Raw genomic sequence first — 14,203 nt, 5'->3', positions numbered from 1 at the left:
AAATATATATTTTATGAGTATATTAAATGTTTTATTTGAAATTTTGGTAACATATATTTATCAATTTACCTATGTTAATATGATACGTTACACACAAATTTACCGCAAAGTTATATATTTTAGTTTTAATTTTATCCTTATAGAATTTGTACTAGACATACTACTGGTGTATACTAAAATCAGGTTCGTTAAATTTAAAGCAATGAATAACTCATAATCATTAGTACCTTAAAAAAAATCCTAAGTCTATGAGAAGGAAGTATTTAAGTGTAGAAATTAAGCAAGTGCTCATAATGGAGTTCACGGATACTGAAAAATCGGGCAAGTTCATGGATATTTTCCTACAAGTACCGTATATACCATCTGCTTTTGTTCTAGGTTGCCATTTTTCAGAATTTGTAGTACCATAATTCAGACAAGAAGCATAGTTCTGGATCTGATATCGGACCAAACCCAAGGTTTTCCTCTCCCGGCTTGAAAACTGAGTTTCTTCAAATTTACTCAAAATTTGTGGAGAACTTGAAACCCTTAGTGAGATACTGAGATCTAGGAAACAAATCTCAGCAAAATATCCCTACCTAGGAAAATAAAGGGACAAGAATATATCAAAGCCATGAACTTGCAACCTGCAAGCCCAATAATTCGAGAAACCTCAGAGCTAACAGGAGGATCAAACGAAGAACAATGACAGATTAGCCGTAACAGCGGCAGCACAGCAGAAATCCTTCCTGCCGACATCCTGCCTGGCACCGAATTAAGAGATACGTAGCATCTGCAGAATTGCGTTATGGCATCTACATACGCAGCCGCAGCAGCATGCCCATATTTGTTAGCATCTTTTCTCTGTCTTCTCCTTTGCAGGGGCTGCAGACTAACTGTTGATGGGTAAGAGCAACAGAGAATGGCCGGACAATAATAAAAATGGTCTCACGGTTATACTGTTTCTACTCCTGCACGGTCGTTTTGTCTAGCTTTTTCCTCCCGTTTCTCGCAAGGCTGACATCCATCCACCTCTCTATGTTCCACGTACTCTCCTCTTGTTAATTAACCGTCCTACTGTACGTCCGCACAACCTTTCCTAAACAGTGGGGAAGCTAGATCTAAGTGTAAGGGGGTCAATTTGATAAGCAGGTAGTTATACGGTATATATTTACTCATTTTAGTTTAGCTTTATGAGCATTGATTAGACACATTATTAGTGGTGATAACATATCATTCGAGCAAAAACAGAGAAATAGACGCACTATTATAAAAAATAGATCATGACGAGACAAAGATAAAAGATTTTCTGATTTTATATATCTACTTAATATTATAAATAATATAACTAATTAAAGGTAAAAATCTAGTTTTAAAATGTGGGATGATGAACTTTTATATAAAAGCCAGGGATGAAACAAAAACTAATCATATATAGGGCTGAATTAGAATGTGTTTTATTATTTTCAAAATTTACACGGTAAATTGATAAGATATAAGTGAGATTTTAGAGCTAAGAGTACTAGAGCTTAAGCCCTAGCTACCCTACCTTTGATTCCGCCCCTAATAAAATCATTTTAAAAAGTTTACCACTCGACAGGTTGCAAAGCGCACACGCAAAATCGAGAAAAAAATATAGATTTTCATGTGGATATATTGTTATATCGGATCATCTGTCTGCAAGACACTATCATATAGATCCGATCCACAGTAATATGGACTCAAATATCATTGTCCAAAATCACTTGATGCCATCGATTGTCCTTGTGACATACGACAGACGTTGCAGTGGTAAGCCATCACTATTCATGTTTTATCATCTAATACTAATCATAAATTTTTTTAATAAGACATACAGTCTAACATTGAACACAAATAGTGTGAAAATGCACTCTTTAAGGAATTAAGGGGGGTATAGCATACGTTGCGGTGGTAAGCCATCTCCACTGTTTTTCTAAAAGAAAAAATAATAAGGCGTGCTTGTAATCGTGCATGGATCCTAGCTTATCTGTCATGCTAATTAAACAGCGGCCGATAATTAACAAACCACAACACTCATCCGATCGAATTGTAAAGCACCAAAGTACTACGTAATAAAGCAAGCTAGCTAGCTCAACTGCTAGATTCCTTATCTTTTTTAGGCTGGACACTGTACGACGGAACCGCAACATAATAATAATAGAGTGAAGTGCACCAGCGGTCCCTAAACTTGTGTGCATATGTCATCTAGGTCCCTGAACTTTCAAAATACATTTTTGGGTTCCCGAACTTGTCCGGGGGTGTCATATAGGTCCAAACGGGTTCTGACCCGCTCTATCCGCTGACGTGGCATGCCACGGTGACGCCTACGAGAAGGGAGAGAAAAGAATAAGGAGGAGAGAGATACTGACATGTGGAACTCACATGACTCCACCAACACGTAGGTGCCACCGTGGCATGACACGTCAGCGGATGGAGCGGGCCGGAGCCTGATTAGACCTATATGACACCCCGGACAAGTTTGAGGACTCAAAAATGCATTTTGATATTTCAGGGACCTAGATAACACGTGCACACAAGTTTAGAGACCGCTGGTCCACTTCACTCGTAATAATAAAAAAGAGCAATGGAAGGTTAGCAACAGATGCAGCAGCAGCATTCACCATATAAACTTCTGTAGCTAGCCAGCTCGACTGCACAACGCGTAATTACGTCAAAGCACACAGTACAGTGTCAAGCGGAATTAATTTACTAATTAACACACATTAGACACCCGGATTTAGCTAAATTACTTAAAACCATATCCAGCAACGTAGACGTACGTATACGCCATGCATCGAGGCTTGGTGTACGTACGTATATACGTACGCAGTACGTACGAATCGCACGTACGTATCGCGTCATGCTACGTACGTAGGAGTACGTACGTGCTTGCTAGGTGGCTACCAATAAGGAGAGATCGATGGAGAGAGACGACGGCGACGGCGACGGCGACGGCGAGGTTGATTAGTTAATCAGGCAGACCTAGGAGTGGAAGCGCTGCATGCAAGCGTGGCAGGTGATCTCGAGCGCGGCGGCGCCGAAGCGGCGGGCGGCGGCCACCTCCTTCATGCGCTCCACCTTCTGCACCTCGCCGCGGGCGCGCTCCCAGATGGCGCGCGCGCGGGCGAACTCCCGCTCCGCCAGCTCCAGCTCCCGCCGCGCCAGCTCCATCACGCGCTCCGCGTACGCGCGCTCCGCCGACGCCAGCCGGGCCTGCTCCGCCGCCTGCTGCTTCAGCGACTGCACGTGGTCGTGGTCGCCGCCGCCGCCGACGCCCGCTGCTTTCTTCTGCTGGCCAGCCAGTAGTACCGCCACCGGCGGCGTGGGCGTGGGTGGCGGCCCAATGCGGATGGACAGGCTCAGGTCGAGCTGTGGGTGGTGGTCGCCGGGGCTCGCCGGGACGAACAAGGTGGCGGCTGCGGCGGCTCCGTCGTCGCGGGGCGTGGCCGTGGCCGGCGTCGTGGCAGGGAGGAGGAGGAGCCGGAGCTCCGCCCCTTCCCTGAGATGCTGCTGCTGGTGGTGGTGGTGGTGCTCCATGGCGGAGAAGAGGGGAGGAGTGGTGGTGAGCATGAGGGGTTTGCTTGTTTCGGACCGGGGTTATGTTTGCTGCTGCCGCTGTGCTGGTGGTGGTGGCTAGCTACTATGCGGCGAGGATCTTTATGCTTGTGCGACGTCATATATTGCGATATGTGTGGCCAGCCGAATTTACCATAATGCCCTTGCAGCATCACACTTTGTATATGATTCTCATCCCCATGACCCCATGGCGTTACCACACATGCGATTGGATCACAGTACATGCCACGTGTGACTTTTTGAAGTTTTGAGGACTCACTTTTGTTTCATCGTCACTAACACACCTCTATTTGCTTGATATGGTGGGGGGTGATAACAGATCAAGATCTATGGGTATTAGAGTTCTTTCATAATCTTAACTTAGTATATATATTTTTAGCTTAAAATTAAAATTTTAGCTCATTTATGTTTAACACAACCTTGATTTATGTAGGCCAAAGTAGAAGGCCGGTCCGGTGCCACCTCTATACATGGTATGTTATATATCGTTAGTGGTCCCCACCTACTTCCTCTTAGTATCATTTTCATTAAAAATTCAGTTAAATTTAGGCGGTGCTCCTATATGTTTCCTAGAAAATGGTTCCGCCGAAGTGCTGCACTTCCATATTCATATGGGTCTATATATCAACAATCTATGGTTTACGATTCATGTCTGGTTTGGATAATCCTCTAGTTCTATATGCACAATATTAGGCTAGAACTAGGACTCTATGCTCGTTACATGAATATGCCTCAAGCTCTAACACTCTCACTTAATTATAACTTGCACAAATTTAAACGACTCCAAGAATCTTGTAAACTGCTCAGAGACTATGCCTTAGTAAAACCATAAACAATTTGACCTTGCAAAGATATAAACTATATCTCAAACAATGTAAGCGACCCGCTCTTAGACAAGATGATAATCAATCTCATATGTTAAGTTCTCGCATGAAACACTGAATTAGCGGATAGATATATAGTCTATGAATTATTACACCAGAGAACATCAACTTTACGACGTGGTATACCAAGTTCTTCCTTGTGTAACGATTGCACCCAAAGAACCTCACCCATTAAATTAGCTAATGCTTGTACTCAGTTTCTGTACTGAATGTAGATACGTATTTTCTTGCATTCCATAGAATCAAACTGGAACCCAAGAAAACAACAAAGCCACCTACAGAACAATTATCATCTGAACAACTAGCCCAATTTGCATAGAGTGAGTGGACTAACCATATTGGATTCATATCATTTACATTCTTCAGTCCAGTATTTAAAGTACCATTACTATATCTTAAGATATGCTTCACCATCATTCAATGAACTGACGTTGGAGAATGTGGATATTGACATGCTTTGTTAATTGAAAAAAAACAATTTTAGGACGAGTCAATGTTAAAATATTGCAAACCTTCAACAATGCTCCAGTACTTTGTACAATCCTCATAACCAATCCTTACTTTGACGACATCACTTCGATACCAAGAAAATGATGCATCTAGCAAAGACATTTAAGGCAAATCCTATCCACAAATCATGAAGAGAAGTTGAGATAGCTTGATCACTAGATCTAACCACAATAATATCATCAACATAGACGAAAATAATACATGACAATTGGACATTTAGTGTACATAAACAATGGAGTATCTTCTTTTGATGCAATAAGGCCCAAATGTTGTGACTTATTGTAAAGATGAGAATACCATACTCTAGGTGTCTTCTTAATGCTTCATCTAACTTGCATACAAAATTGGGAACTGGCTTATCTTCGTATTGTGGAGGTTGTTTCATATATACATCAGTTTCTAAAAGACTATGAAGAAACACGTTCTAAACATCCAGCTGGCGGGTAATATAGCCTTTGGAAACTACAATAGGAACTAAAAGGTGTACACTTGAAAATTTTATAAAAATGTTATCATAATGAATAACATAACATTGCTTAGGGTCCTGTTTGTTTCCACTTGGGATTATTTTAAGTTGAATTATTAAGCTAGATTACTATAAGCTGGATTACAATAAGCTGTAGGAGAATAAGCTATAGTCTGTTTGTTTATCAGATTATTGGATAGACTAGATTACTGTGTTTGCATGACTAAAGTCTAGAATGCCCTTAACTATTCTTGGGGGTAAGCACGGGAAATGTGTGTAATTACTTGAAAAGTCAAAGGGCATTGGGTCTTTAGCCAACCAATAATCCAAAGAAAGCACCTATGGAAGTGCTTATCAGATTATAGTAATCTAGCTTATATATTATAATAAGTTATCATAATAATCCATCTGTTTGTTTTAGATTATTCTTAATAATCCAAATTATAATAATCTTGAGTGAAAACAAACAGGCCTAAATTCCCTTTCCGCCTTATATCTGTCGATTGTTCCATCGTACTTTTGCTTGACCTTATAAATCTACTTGTCCTCTTATAAGATTTTCCTCTTGTCATATAGAACCAAATGCTAACTATTATTTTTTCATCGATGCATTGTATTTTTTGTCCATTTTTTATTCTTATTAAAATTATTAAAACATAATCACCAGTCTCACCGTTCTAATCCTTTTATTGCTCTTAAGGAATCATTTGGAAAAAAAAATACAATTTTTTCAGATGTGCTGCTCTTAAAGGATCCGTCTGTAAAATGATTTTCTCCAAGCGGCTTACTTGGATCAAACAAGAGATGGCCCAAAATTAAGCCCACCTGTATAAGTAAAGTGGGGCTGCAAAAACGTTTTCTTTTTTTGCAGTGTGTTTCATGTAAATTCTATGCTAAACTGGACCTCTCTTATTTAAAGGATCATATATCAAAGCACCGCAAGTGCTTCATCGGAGGGTGAATTAAGGAATAATAGGTTGGAGAGGGTGAATAAATTAAAGGTGATGAGACGAAAGAGAGAAATACCCTATTGGTGATGCTGATGGCAGCCAGAGGTTTCCGTCGGAGCGCTGCTGGTAACTAGTGGGAGACCATGACGCATAAATCATTGTCCCAGAAGATCCAGTCTTTGTCTCCCAAAAATATGAGAGAGAGAGAGAGAGAGAGAGCTTAGTGGAGAACACCAGTGTGCATTCTTGCTTTGCTCTGACTTAAGCTATAGGCCGGGGCTTACCCATGCTAGAGACATGCAAGCAGGTGTGTGCAAAAGCTGCAGGTAGCTAGGCTAGGCTAGCAGTTGCATGCATCGCTCAGCGCTGCTCTCTGACATGCTCCATGTCCCCCCCTTGATCGTCCCTTTCCTTTTCTCTCCTCCACGAACGTAACGCACATATATACATGGAGTACCTTGGCCACATTGCGTTTTGATCTGATCCGGTTGTTAGATCCAGTTCTAGGGCATCTTTCCCCTTTCACCTTATGTACAATTCTTAGTGTCATTCCATCCTATCAAAAATATTTATTGTTTATAATAAGATTTGGTTAAACTTTTAAACTTTCGACTATCGATAATTTTCTTAAATGCTTAGTTTAAATAAAAACACATAGATGATATTATAATTATATATCTAAGCCAATTAAAATCCACTTGGTCACTAGCCGCGCGCGCGCGCACATATATATATATATATATATATATATATATATATATATTACATGGGCTATTATTATTATTATTATTATTATTATTATTATTATTATTTATAGATATAATAATTTTTATATAAAATATGATGGTTATATTTGAGATTGCAGCGCTTAGACTAAAAAAAGAGTCCACGTCAAGACAACTCGCTAATTATTAATAGTTTTAAAAATAAATTAGTTAAACGCGCACTAATTAAGAGTTCAAGTGGATAGCTATAGCTCGTATTATTAGTTTTGAGTTTATTTCTAAATTAAAGTGTGTTAGATTGAAAAGAGTCCATAGTTTCATCTAATATAAACCTTTTACACAATCTACAACTTAATATGTGAGCTTCCTCGAGATTCCCATTAATATATATAGGTCAGGTATAGATAAAAATGTCATTTTCTCTACGCGTGAGAAAGTCATGCGTTGAAAACCATCGGCGGATCGAGCTAGCTGTCGGGCTGGTCGTGCAATTGCCCATGATCCGCCATTGTCGTCCCCGTTGCTGATCTGCCTGGTCAGTCACAAGGAAAAGTTATTTGTCATTTTTGCTCGACAGAGTCGCTGGCTCGTCACTGTTGCAAATGGTGGTGTTGACAACTGACGACCACTAGTTCAACATGAAAAAAAAAGTCGTAATCTTATAATTAGAGGGAATACAAAGAGCAGCATGATGTTACTATTAGACATTTAGAGTTGTAAGCTTTTTTGAGGTGTACGTAAGTGTTTCATATTGGGGCTACGTGCGAGAGTACTGAGTACTACTGCATAATCCAACAAAATAGACGAGTTATAAGTGACTAGGCCTAATAACCCATCATAGACCCAGTCATCTACGATGGACCACAATAAGCCCTATTGTAGATGATTATAATAGGTTCAACCCGTCACTGATGACATTATTTGTTACGAGCAAAATATCGGTTCGACACGATGGTTGTTTCTCACCATTGATCACTCAACGCAAAACATATCGTCATCCGTCATAAATATGTGTTTAGGCCAATCACAGTTAAACGGTTACACAGTAGTGAGTGGCCGTTAGAGATTAATATTGGTGATGATTTACTTACACCATTAAATAACAAAGTTGTAATCTTTATTGCGTAAAACTATATACATAACATTATATATAGTTGCGCTTGAGACATGAAGAGTTTAGCGTGCATTTTTGAGGTGAGACCGAGTACATACTACATTCATATATGCATACAACATCTCTCGATGGCATGTAGTAAAAAGTAAGGCTAGAGTACCGAAGACACTAACTTCGTACACATACGTACATACTGGACACAAATCGATCGAAGATCATGCAGATCAAACATAGTATAGGAGTACTATTATATAGCTAGTGCTATAAAAGGAGCAACCCCAAGGTGATGTCATCTCTAGCAAAGATGCATGCAGAGAGGCAGCAGCAGCTTTGTCCCATGAAGATGCGATCCACGTGTTTGGGACAAGAGATTTATTTTTAGTATTTTGTTTCATCGAATGTTTGGACATTTATTATATATAGTAAATATAGACTATTAATAAAACCTATCCATAATCTTGGGCTAATTCGCAAGACGAATCTAATGAGCCTAATTAATCCATAATTAGCCTATGTGATGCTACAGTTAACATGCTCTAATTAAGGATTAATTAGGCTTAAAAAATTCATCCCACGGATTATCACTCATTTATGAAATTAGTTTTTTTATTAATCTATGTTTAATACTTCAAATTATTATCAAACATTTGATGTGACATGAGACTAAACAACTCCGTTTCGTAAACGCAGGGTTCCGATGTGACATGAGACTAAACAACTCCGTTTCATGAACGCAGTGGCAGGGTGGGAGTGTGGCAGTAGTCCGTTAGTGACTGGGGTCACCTCAATCTTTTTCTCACCACTATGGGCTGTTCTCAAGGAGATAGCCAGCTGCACAGATCCCTAACACTACACAATTTTCCTGCCATGGGAGTAGCAGCAGTGGTACTAGACCTTTTTTTTTTTTTGGCAACATCAGTGACAGCTGATGCACGGCCCTAGCTAGCTTGAACCAGCCGGCCGGCGACATACGTAGCTCATGCAACCAGGAAAATGCCACTTCTGTTGGGTTGGCAAAACGAGGAAACATGGTTCATCCCTCTATGTTTTCCCTTGACCACTCCGATCCCTCTCTTCACAAATACAAAAGAATTTTTTGTCTATAAAATTAACCTTTGGTCAACAATATTAGAACAAACAGGAAATGCATGACTCACATTTCTCACTCCCACAAGAGGATAACAATAACATAAACACGAAGAAGAGCATGGAAAAAATCATTTTGAAACAATGCATGTCATGCATGCATTCGTATTAATATCCCAATCAGGGTATACTAATGACTAAGACTAAAGAATCATGATTAACAGAAAAACAACTAAACCTTATGTCTCAAAATATAACTATAATTGTAGTTGAAATTACTATATAACTAAATTATAAGTGTAGCTATATCTTGATATATAGAGCGACTATATGGAAAGCGTACGAGTAATTAACGAACCTATGTCTGCAACATGGAAGGTTGTCCCTAGCCCCAGCGATCTCGATCTCGGTCTATAAGACCATTAGTATGCCACACATCTTTAGTGTTAGCAACAGGGCAGGACGAGGCTGGGTTATGCTAGACCGTCCCCATCCCCGATCCCGACCCTGACCTCGACCAAGGCCCGGTGGGTGGACAACGACAGTGAGGAGGCGTCGTGGTGACGGGCGTGGAGGCACTATGGCGATGGCCATGGAGGTCAGTGAGAATGGCGGAGGCTGGCGAGGAGGCGACGTGGTGACCCGCATGGAGAGCATGAAGGCCAACAACGATTGGCGTGGTAGTAGGCAACGGCGGTGAAGCAGAGGAGATGCGGTGTGGTGGCTGGGGTGCTTGCCCTTGCGCGCATAACAGAAGAGAGAGGGTAGAGAATAGAAAGGTAAAAAGTGGGGTTAGATTTATATATGAAACACTAGTTGGGCCTATTGGGCCAAATATAGGGTGGACAGTTATATTTCACGCCCCGCTGGTATCTTCTCGGAGGAAAATTTTGCCCATCCTCTACCCCAGTAGAAAATTGCCATACCTATGCACCTTCCGATACACTATAGTCTTAGCTAGGCTTAACAATTAATTTTATATGTTCATTACATCTCACGTAAACTATGCTTTTTTTATCCCGGAGCCTCGTGAGTCGTGAGACCATGGTACCATAATTAGGGCATGAGCAATGTATAAAGACCATGTAGTCTATATGGGTGTGACCCATCATAGGTGACATTAGTTGTGACAAGCTCCACGATGCTTATGAATAGAGTAGAAAACAAAGTGTGCTATGAATAAGAAAAGAATATGAGAACGTTTATTCTTATGGGCAGCCCTAATGACTAAGAGCTACTTTAGCCATTAATGCTATAATGATTATCCTCATAATATATAAAAACAATCCATCCGAGATCATTTATTATATAATAATCATTTTTATGATACATTGTGGATACCCTTATGTTAGGACTAATAAACCGTGACCACCAACCACGACCCTATATTAGGCATGGCCGAATCCTTAGTGGAAAGTACGCATGCCGACATGCATACATACATATAGTGATATGCAGAGAGAGGGAGAGCATCAAGTTGTTGCATGCGTGGGGGGTAAATACCGCGGGCCATCCGCCGTCCGTGGTGAAGACGACGGGTCGATGCGCGCGTCGGGGCCGAAAGCACCCACCCGGACAGTCGGACCATGCATCTCGCGTACGTGCAGGGCCCATCCTAGGCTAGCGTACGTCCGTCCGTCCGTCTTCATTTGGGTCCGGTCACCTACGGGTGAAGAAAGCTGGTCGCTCACTGCATCAATCTGCATGTGTATTATTCTCCCGGCCGTTGTGTCTTTCGTGGACCATCTATACAAAAGTCTAAGGGGGCCGCATCCCAGGTCGGTCCTCACTCTGCTCCGGGCTAGTTGTCACTTCCCCGCGTGCCACAATTGTACGTACTCCCACCGTATTTTGACAAAATTAAGTCACCATTAATATTTTAAATTTTAATACGCTTGATTATTCATTTTATACAGAAGCTTCATGTACATACACAAAATTTAAGCTATGATTAAAAAAATATTTGATAATAAATTCAATCATATTAGAACAAATATTAATTAGACAATTTTTTAAATAATATAAATGGTCAAACGCGTATAAAAGTTTAACGACGTCATACGGAGGGATTATAAGCTAAGCGCATGGAGACGTATCCATCGCCGGTCAATGAAATTATCAAGTCTGGACAGCTAGTATCGCCTCTTATATCATGCATATATTATTAAAAAACATTAGTATCGAATTGTATGCACCTAGAAAACTTAATTTTTTTTATACGCACATGCTTGTGCTTCTAACATTATTCGTCGACGCCTAACCTCAATCTAACTCAATCTAATAGTCGAACGTTAACACTAAGATTGTCGAGCATATATGTTGCTACTATCTTGCTGCTAATGACATAATGTTATACATCCCCTCGTCCACAAAATAGTGACGCTCTAGATTGTTTAGCATATGTTAAAGTTTGAAAAGAAAATACTATTATATGGTTCCAGCATATGTCTTATTATTAAATGATACTACCTTCGTTTTATGATGTAAGACTTTCTAGCGTTCGCTAAATTCATATAGACGTCAATGAATCTATATATATATATATATATATAAACAATATACATTGGTTAATAGATGAATCTAAACACAGCTATAACGTCTTACATTATGAAACAAAAGAGAATATATATATAATTGGAGTGGAAGAGAGATTGGGGGTACAATATAAAGAAATTAAAATCAAAGATAATCAATGACAAGCAGTACTTCATGTGGTTCCACAACGCTTATTGCTTTGGACAAGGACACAATCTTAGGGTGTGTTTGGTTCACGGTCGATGGGATATGGCGGTCCATATTTTGTTGGATATGACGATCCAGTTTTTTGTTTGGTTGCATGAATATGGCGATCTAGTCTTTTATTTGGTCGTAGGGATGAAGATGAATATGGCGATCTAGTATTTTGTTTGGTTGGAGGGATTAGGATGAATTTGTAGGTGTGGTCACGTCTCACTTGAGATGGTAAGTATAAACCCATCAAATTATTAATACACAATACAAATCATAAAATTTTCAACAATTTACACTACGATCTCCATTATAAATACACATATAAAAAAGAAAAAAAGAAAAAGAAAAAATATGAAAAAAGTGGCTGGATCTGGGCGCCGCCGCCTCTTTCCCCCGGCCGTCGCCGTTGCCTACCCCCGCCGACCAGCGCCTCGCGCCTCCTCCCCCGGCCACCGCCTCGTGCCTCCTCCTCTCGGCCGCTCGCCGCCTCGCTCATTGCCCGCGCCGGCACTCGCCGCTGCTCCCTCCTCCAGCCGCAGGACGTTGTCGTCGTCGTCGCCGGGCACGCATCGTCATCGCCGTCACCGCCGCGCTCGTCGCCGCGCTCGCCGCTGCTCCCTCCTCCCGGTCGCAGCATGTCGTCGTCGTCGTCGCCAGGCCCGCATTGGCATCGCCGTCGCCGCTGCGCTCGCTGCTGCTCCCTCCTCCCGGTCACAGCACATCGTCATCGTCGTCGCCAGGCCCGCATCGGCATCACTGTTGCCGCTGCGCTCGCCGCTGCTCCCTCCTCCCGGTCGCAGCATGTCGTCGTCGTCGCCGGGCTTGCAGCGGCATCGCCGTCGTCGCCGCGCTGGTAGCCCGCTCGTTGTTGCCGGCTCATCGCCACGCTCGTCGCCGCCCGTCCGCTCTCTCCACGCGGTGACGCGACCGCTCGCCCGCTCGCCCGACTCGCCCGAGCGGCCAAATCCGAGTAAATCGGCCGGATTCATCCATCTGGCATCTGGAGGAAATATTCTCTTTCGGGCCGCCCTATCCCACTCCTGCCCACCAACCAAACACCTAAAAAAATAGTCCGCCATATCCTATCCACCCAACCATCCATCCAAACACACCCTTAAAAAGCAACTTTGACTAATGTTTACTATTATAATATATAAAAGAATAATTTTATTGATGTATTTTAAAGATTAATATGTACGTTAAATCTCTATGCTTTGAATTATTTATAGTTAAGGTTCTAAAAGTTTGACCAAAGGGCTATCCAGAACGACATGTATTATGGAGCTAGATAGAGTACTATATAATGAATTATCGATATATATGTGGATAACTTTTAAATTTAAGAAAAACAACTATACTTTCGGATGAAGGGTAGTATTGCTTTTGCCAGCCATCAAGATCAGTTACCTGACATCCTAACCATGTGGATCACAATCAAATGGTTAGAACGCAATCTTTCTACCTCTCTAGGCAAGGGGGAATCGACAAGACATTGCTACAGAAACGGTTATCCTAGGCAACTACCCCTTAACATCTTAGGTGGACTATACCATCTGGCATGGGGTTGAGCCAAGGAGAGTATGGGCCTGCTTGCAAAAAAGGTTCACAGGCGGACCACTTAACTGGACTCGCGTCATGCAATCGTCTTAAGCAACCGCCTATGACAAGTATTTTGTCGTAGACGGTCATCTTAAGTGACCACATGTGATGAATGCATGGTCACTTCAACTGCTCTCTCAAGGGCTACCCATGTCATTTTCACCAGAAGTTTCTCTCTCCAAAAAATAGAAATATATAGGGTAAAGGTTTTGAAGTTGAATGATTTGTTTTATATTGATATACAAGGTTAGATACATGCATTCCTCCTCAATATTAACCATTTTTATTAATTTGGTCGGTCTGATTCATAGAAATTAGTTGTGTATTATAGTAGATGTCTATGAGATGTTTTGTGATATTTTGTCATGGTTAAAGTAATTTCATTAGTATAATTTACCTCATATATAGTTATAAATTGTTATTGGTATATTTTCAAGTTTTAATTTGATGGTACCTCACATTACAACAAATCATATCGAACGAAACCAACCGTTTTGAAAGGAAAACACCGTTTCTCACGAACAAATGTATTATTTTGCATGAGCCATATTGTTTTCGCACGA

General features: G+C 41.1%; 1 protein-coding gene across 1 annotated transcript; it reads right to left on the bottom strand.

Moving 5' to 3' along the window:
- Positions 1 to 2,552: 2,552 nt before the first annotated feature.
- LOC121053611 (protein indeterminate-domain 16-like) lies at positions 2,553 to 3,634 on the bottom strand. Its single transcript, XM_040521237.1, has one exon. It carries the CDS (start codon positions 3,568 to 3,570, stop codon positions 2,983 to 2,985), a length of 588 nt encoding a protein of 195 aa, XP_040377171.1. The 5' UTR covers positions 3,571 to 3,634; the 3' UTR covers positions 2,553 to 2,982.
- Positions 3,635 to 14,203: the final 10,569 nt, after the last annotated feature.

Source organism: Oryza brachyantha, chromosome 2, assembly GCF_000231095.2.
Source record: "Oryza brachyantha chromosome 2, ObraRS2, whole genome shotgun sequence".
Taxonomy (NCBI): domain Eukaryota; kingdom Viridiplantae; phylum Streptophyta; class Magnoliopsida; order Poales; family Poaceae; genus Oryza; species Oryza brachyantha.
Note: the sequence above shows the minus strand (reverse complement) of the source record. Positions and strands in the feature narration are given on the sequence as shown.

Excerpts from the sequence above, each read along its gene's own strand:
- LOC121053611 (XM_040521237.1), bottom strand. The coding sequence starts at position 3,570 with ATGCTCACCACCACTCCTCCCCTCTTCTCCGCCATGGAGCACCACCAC.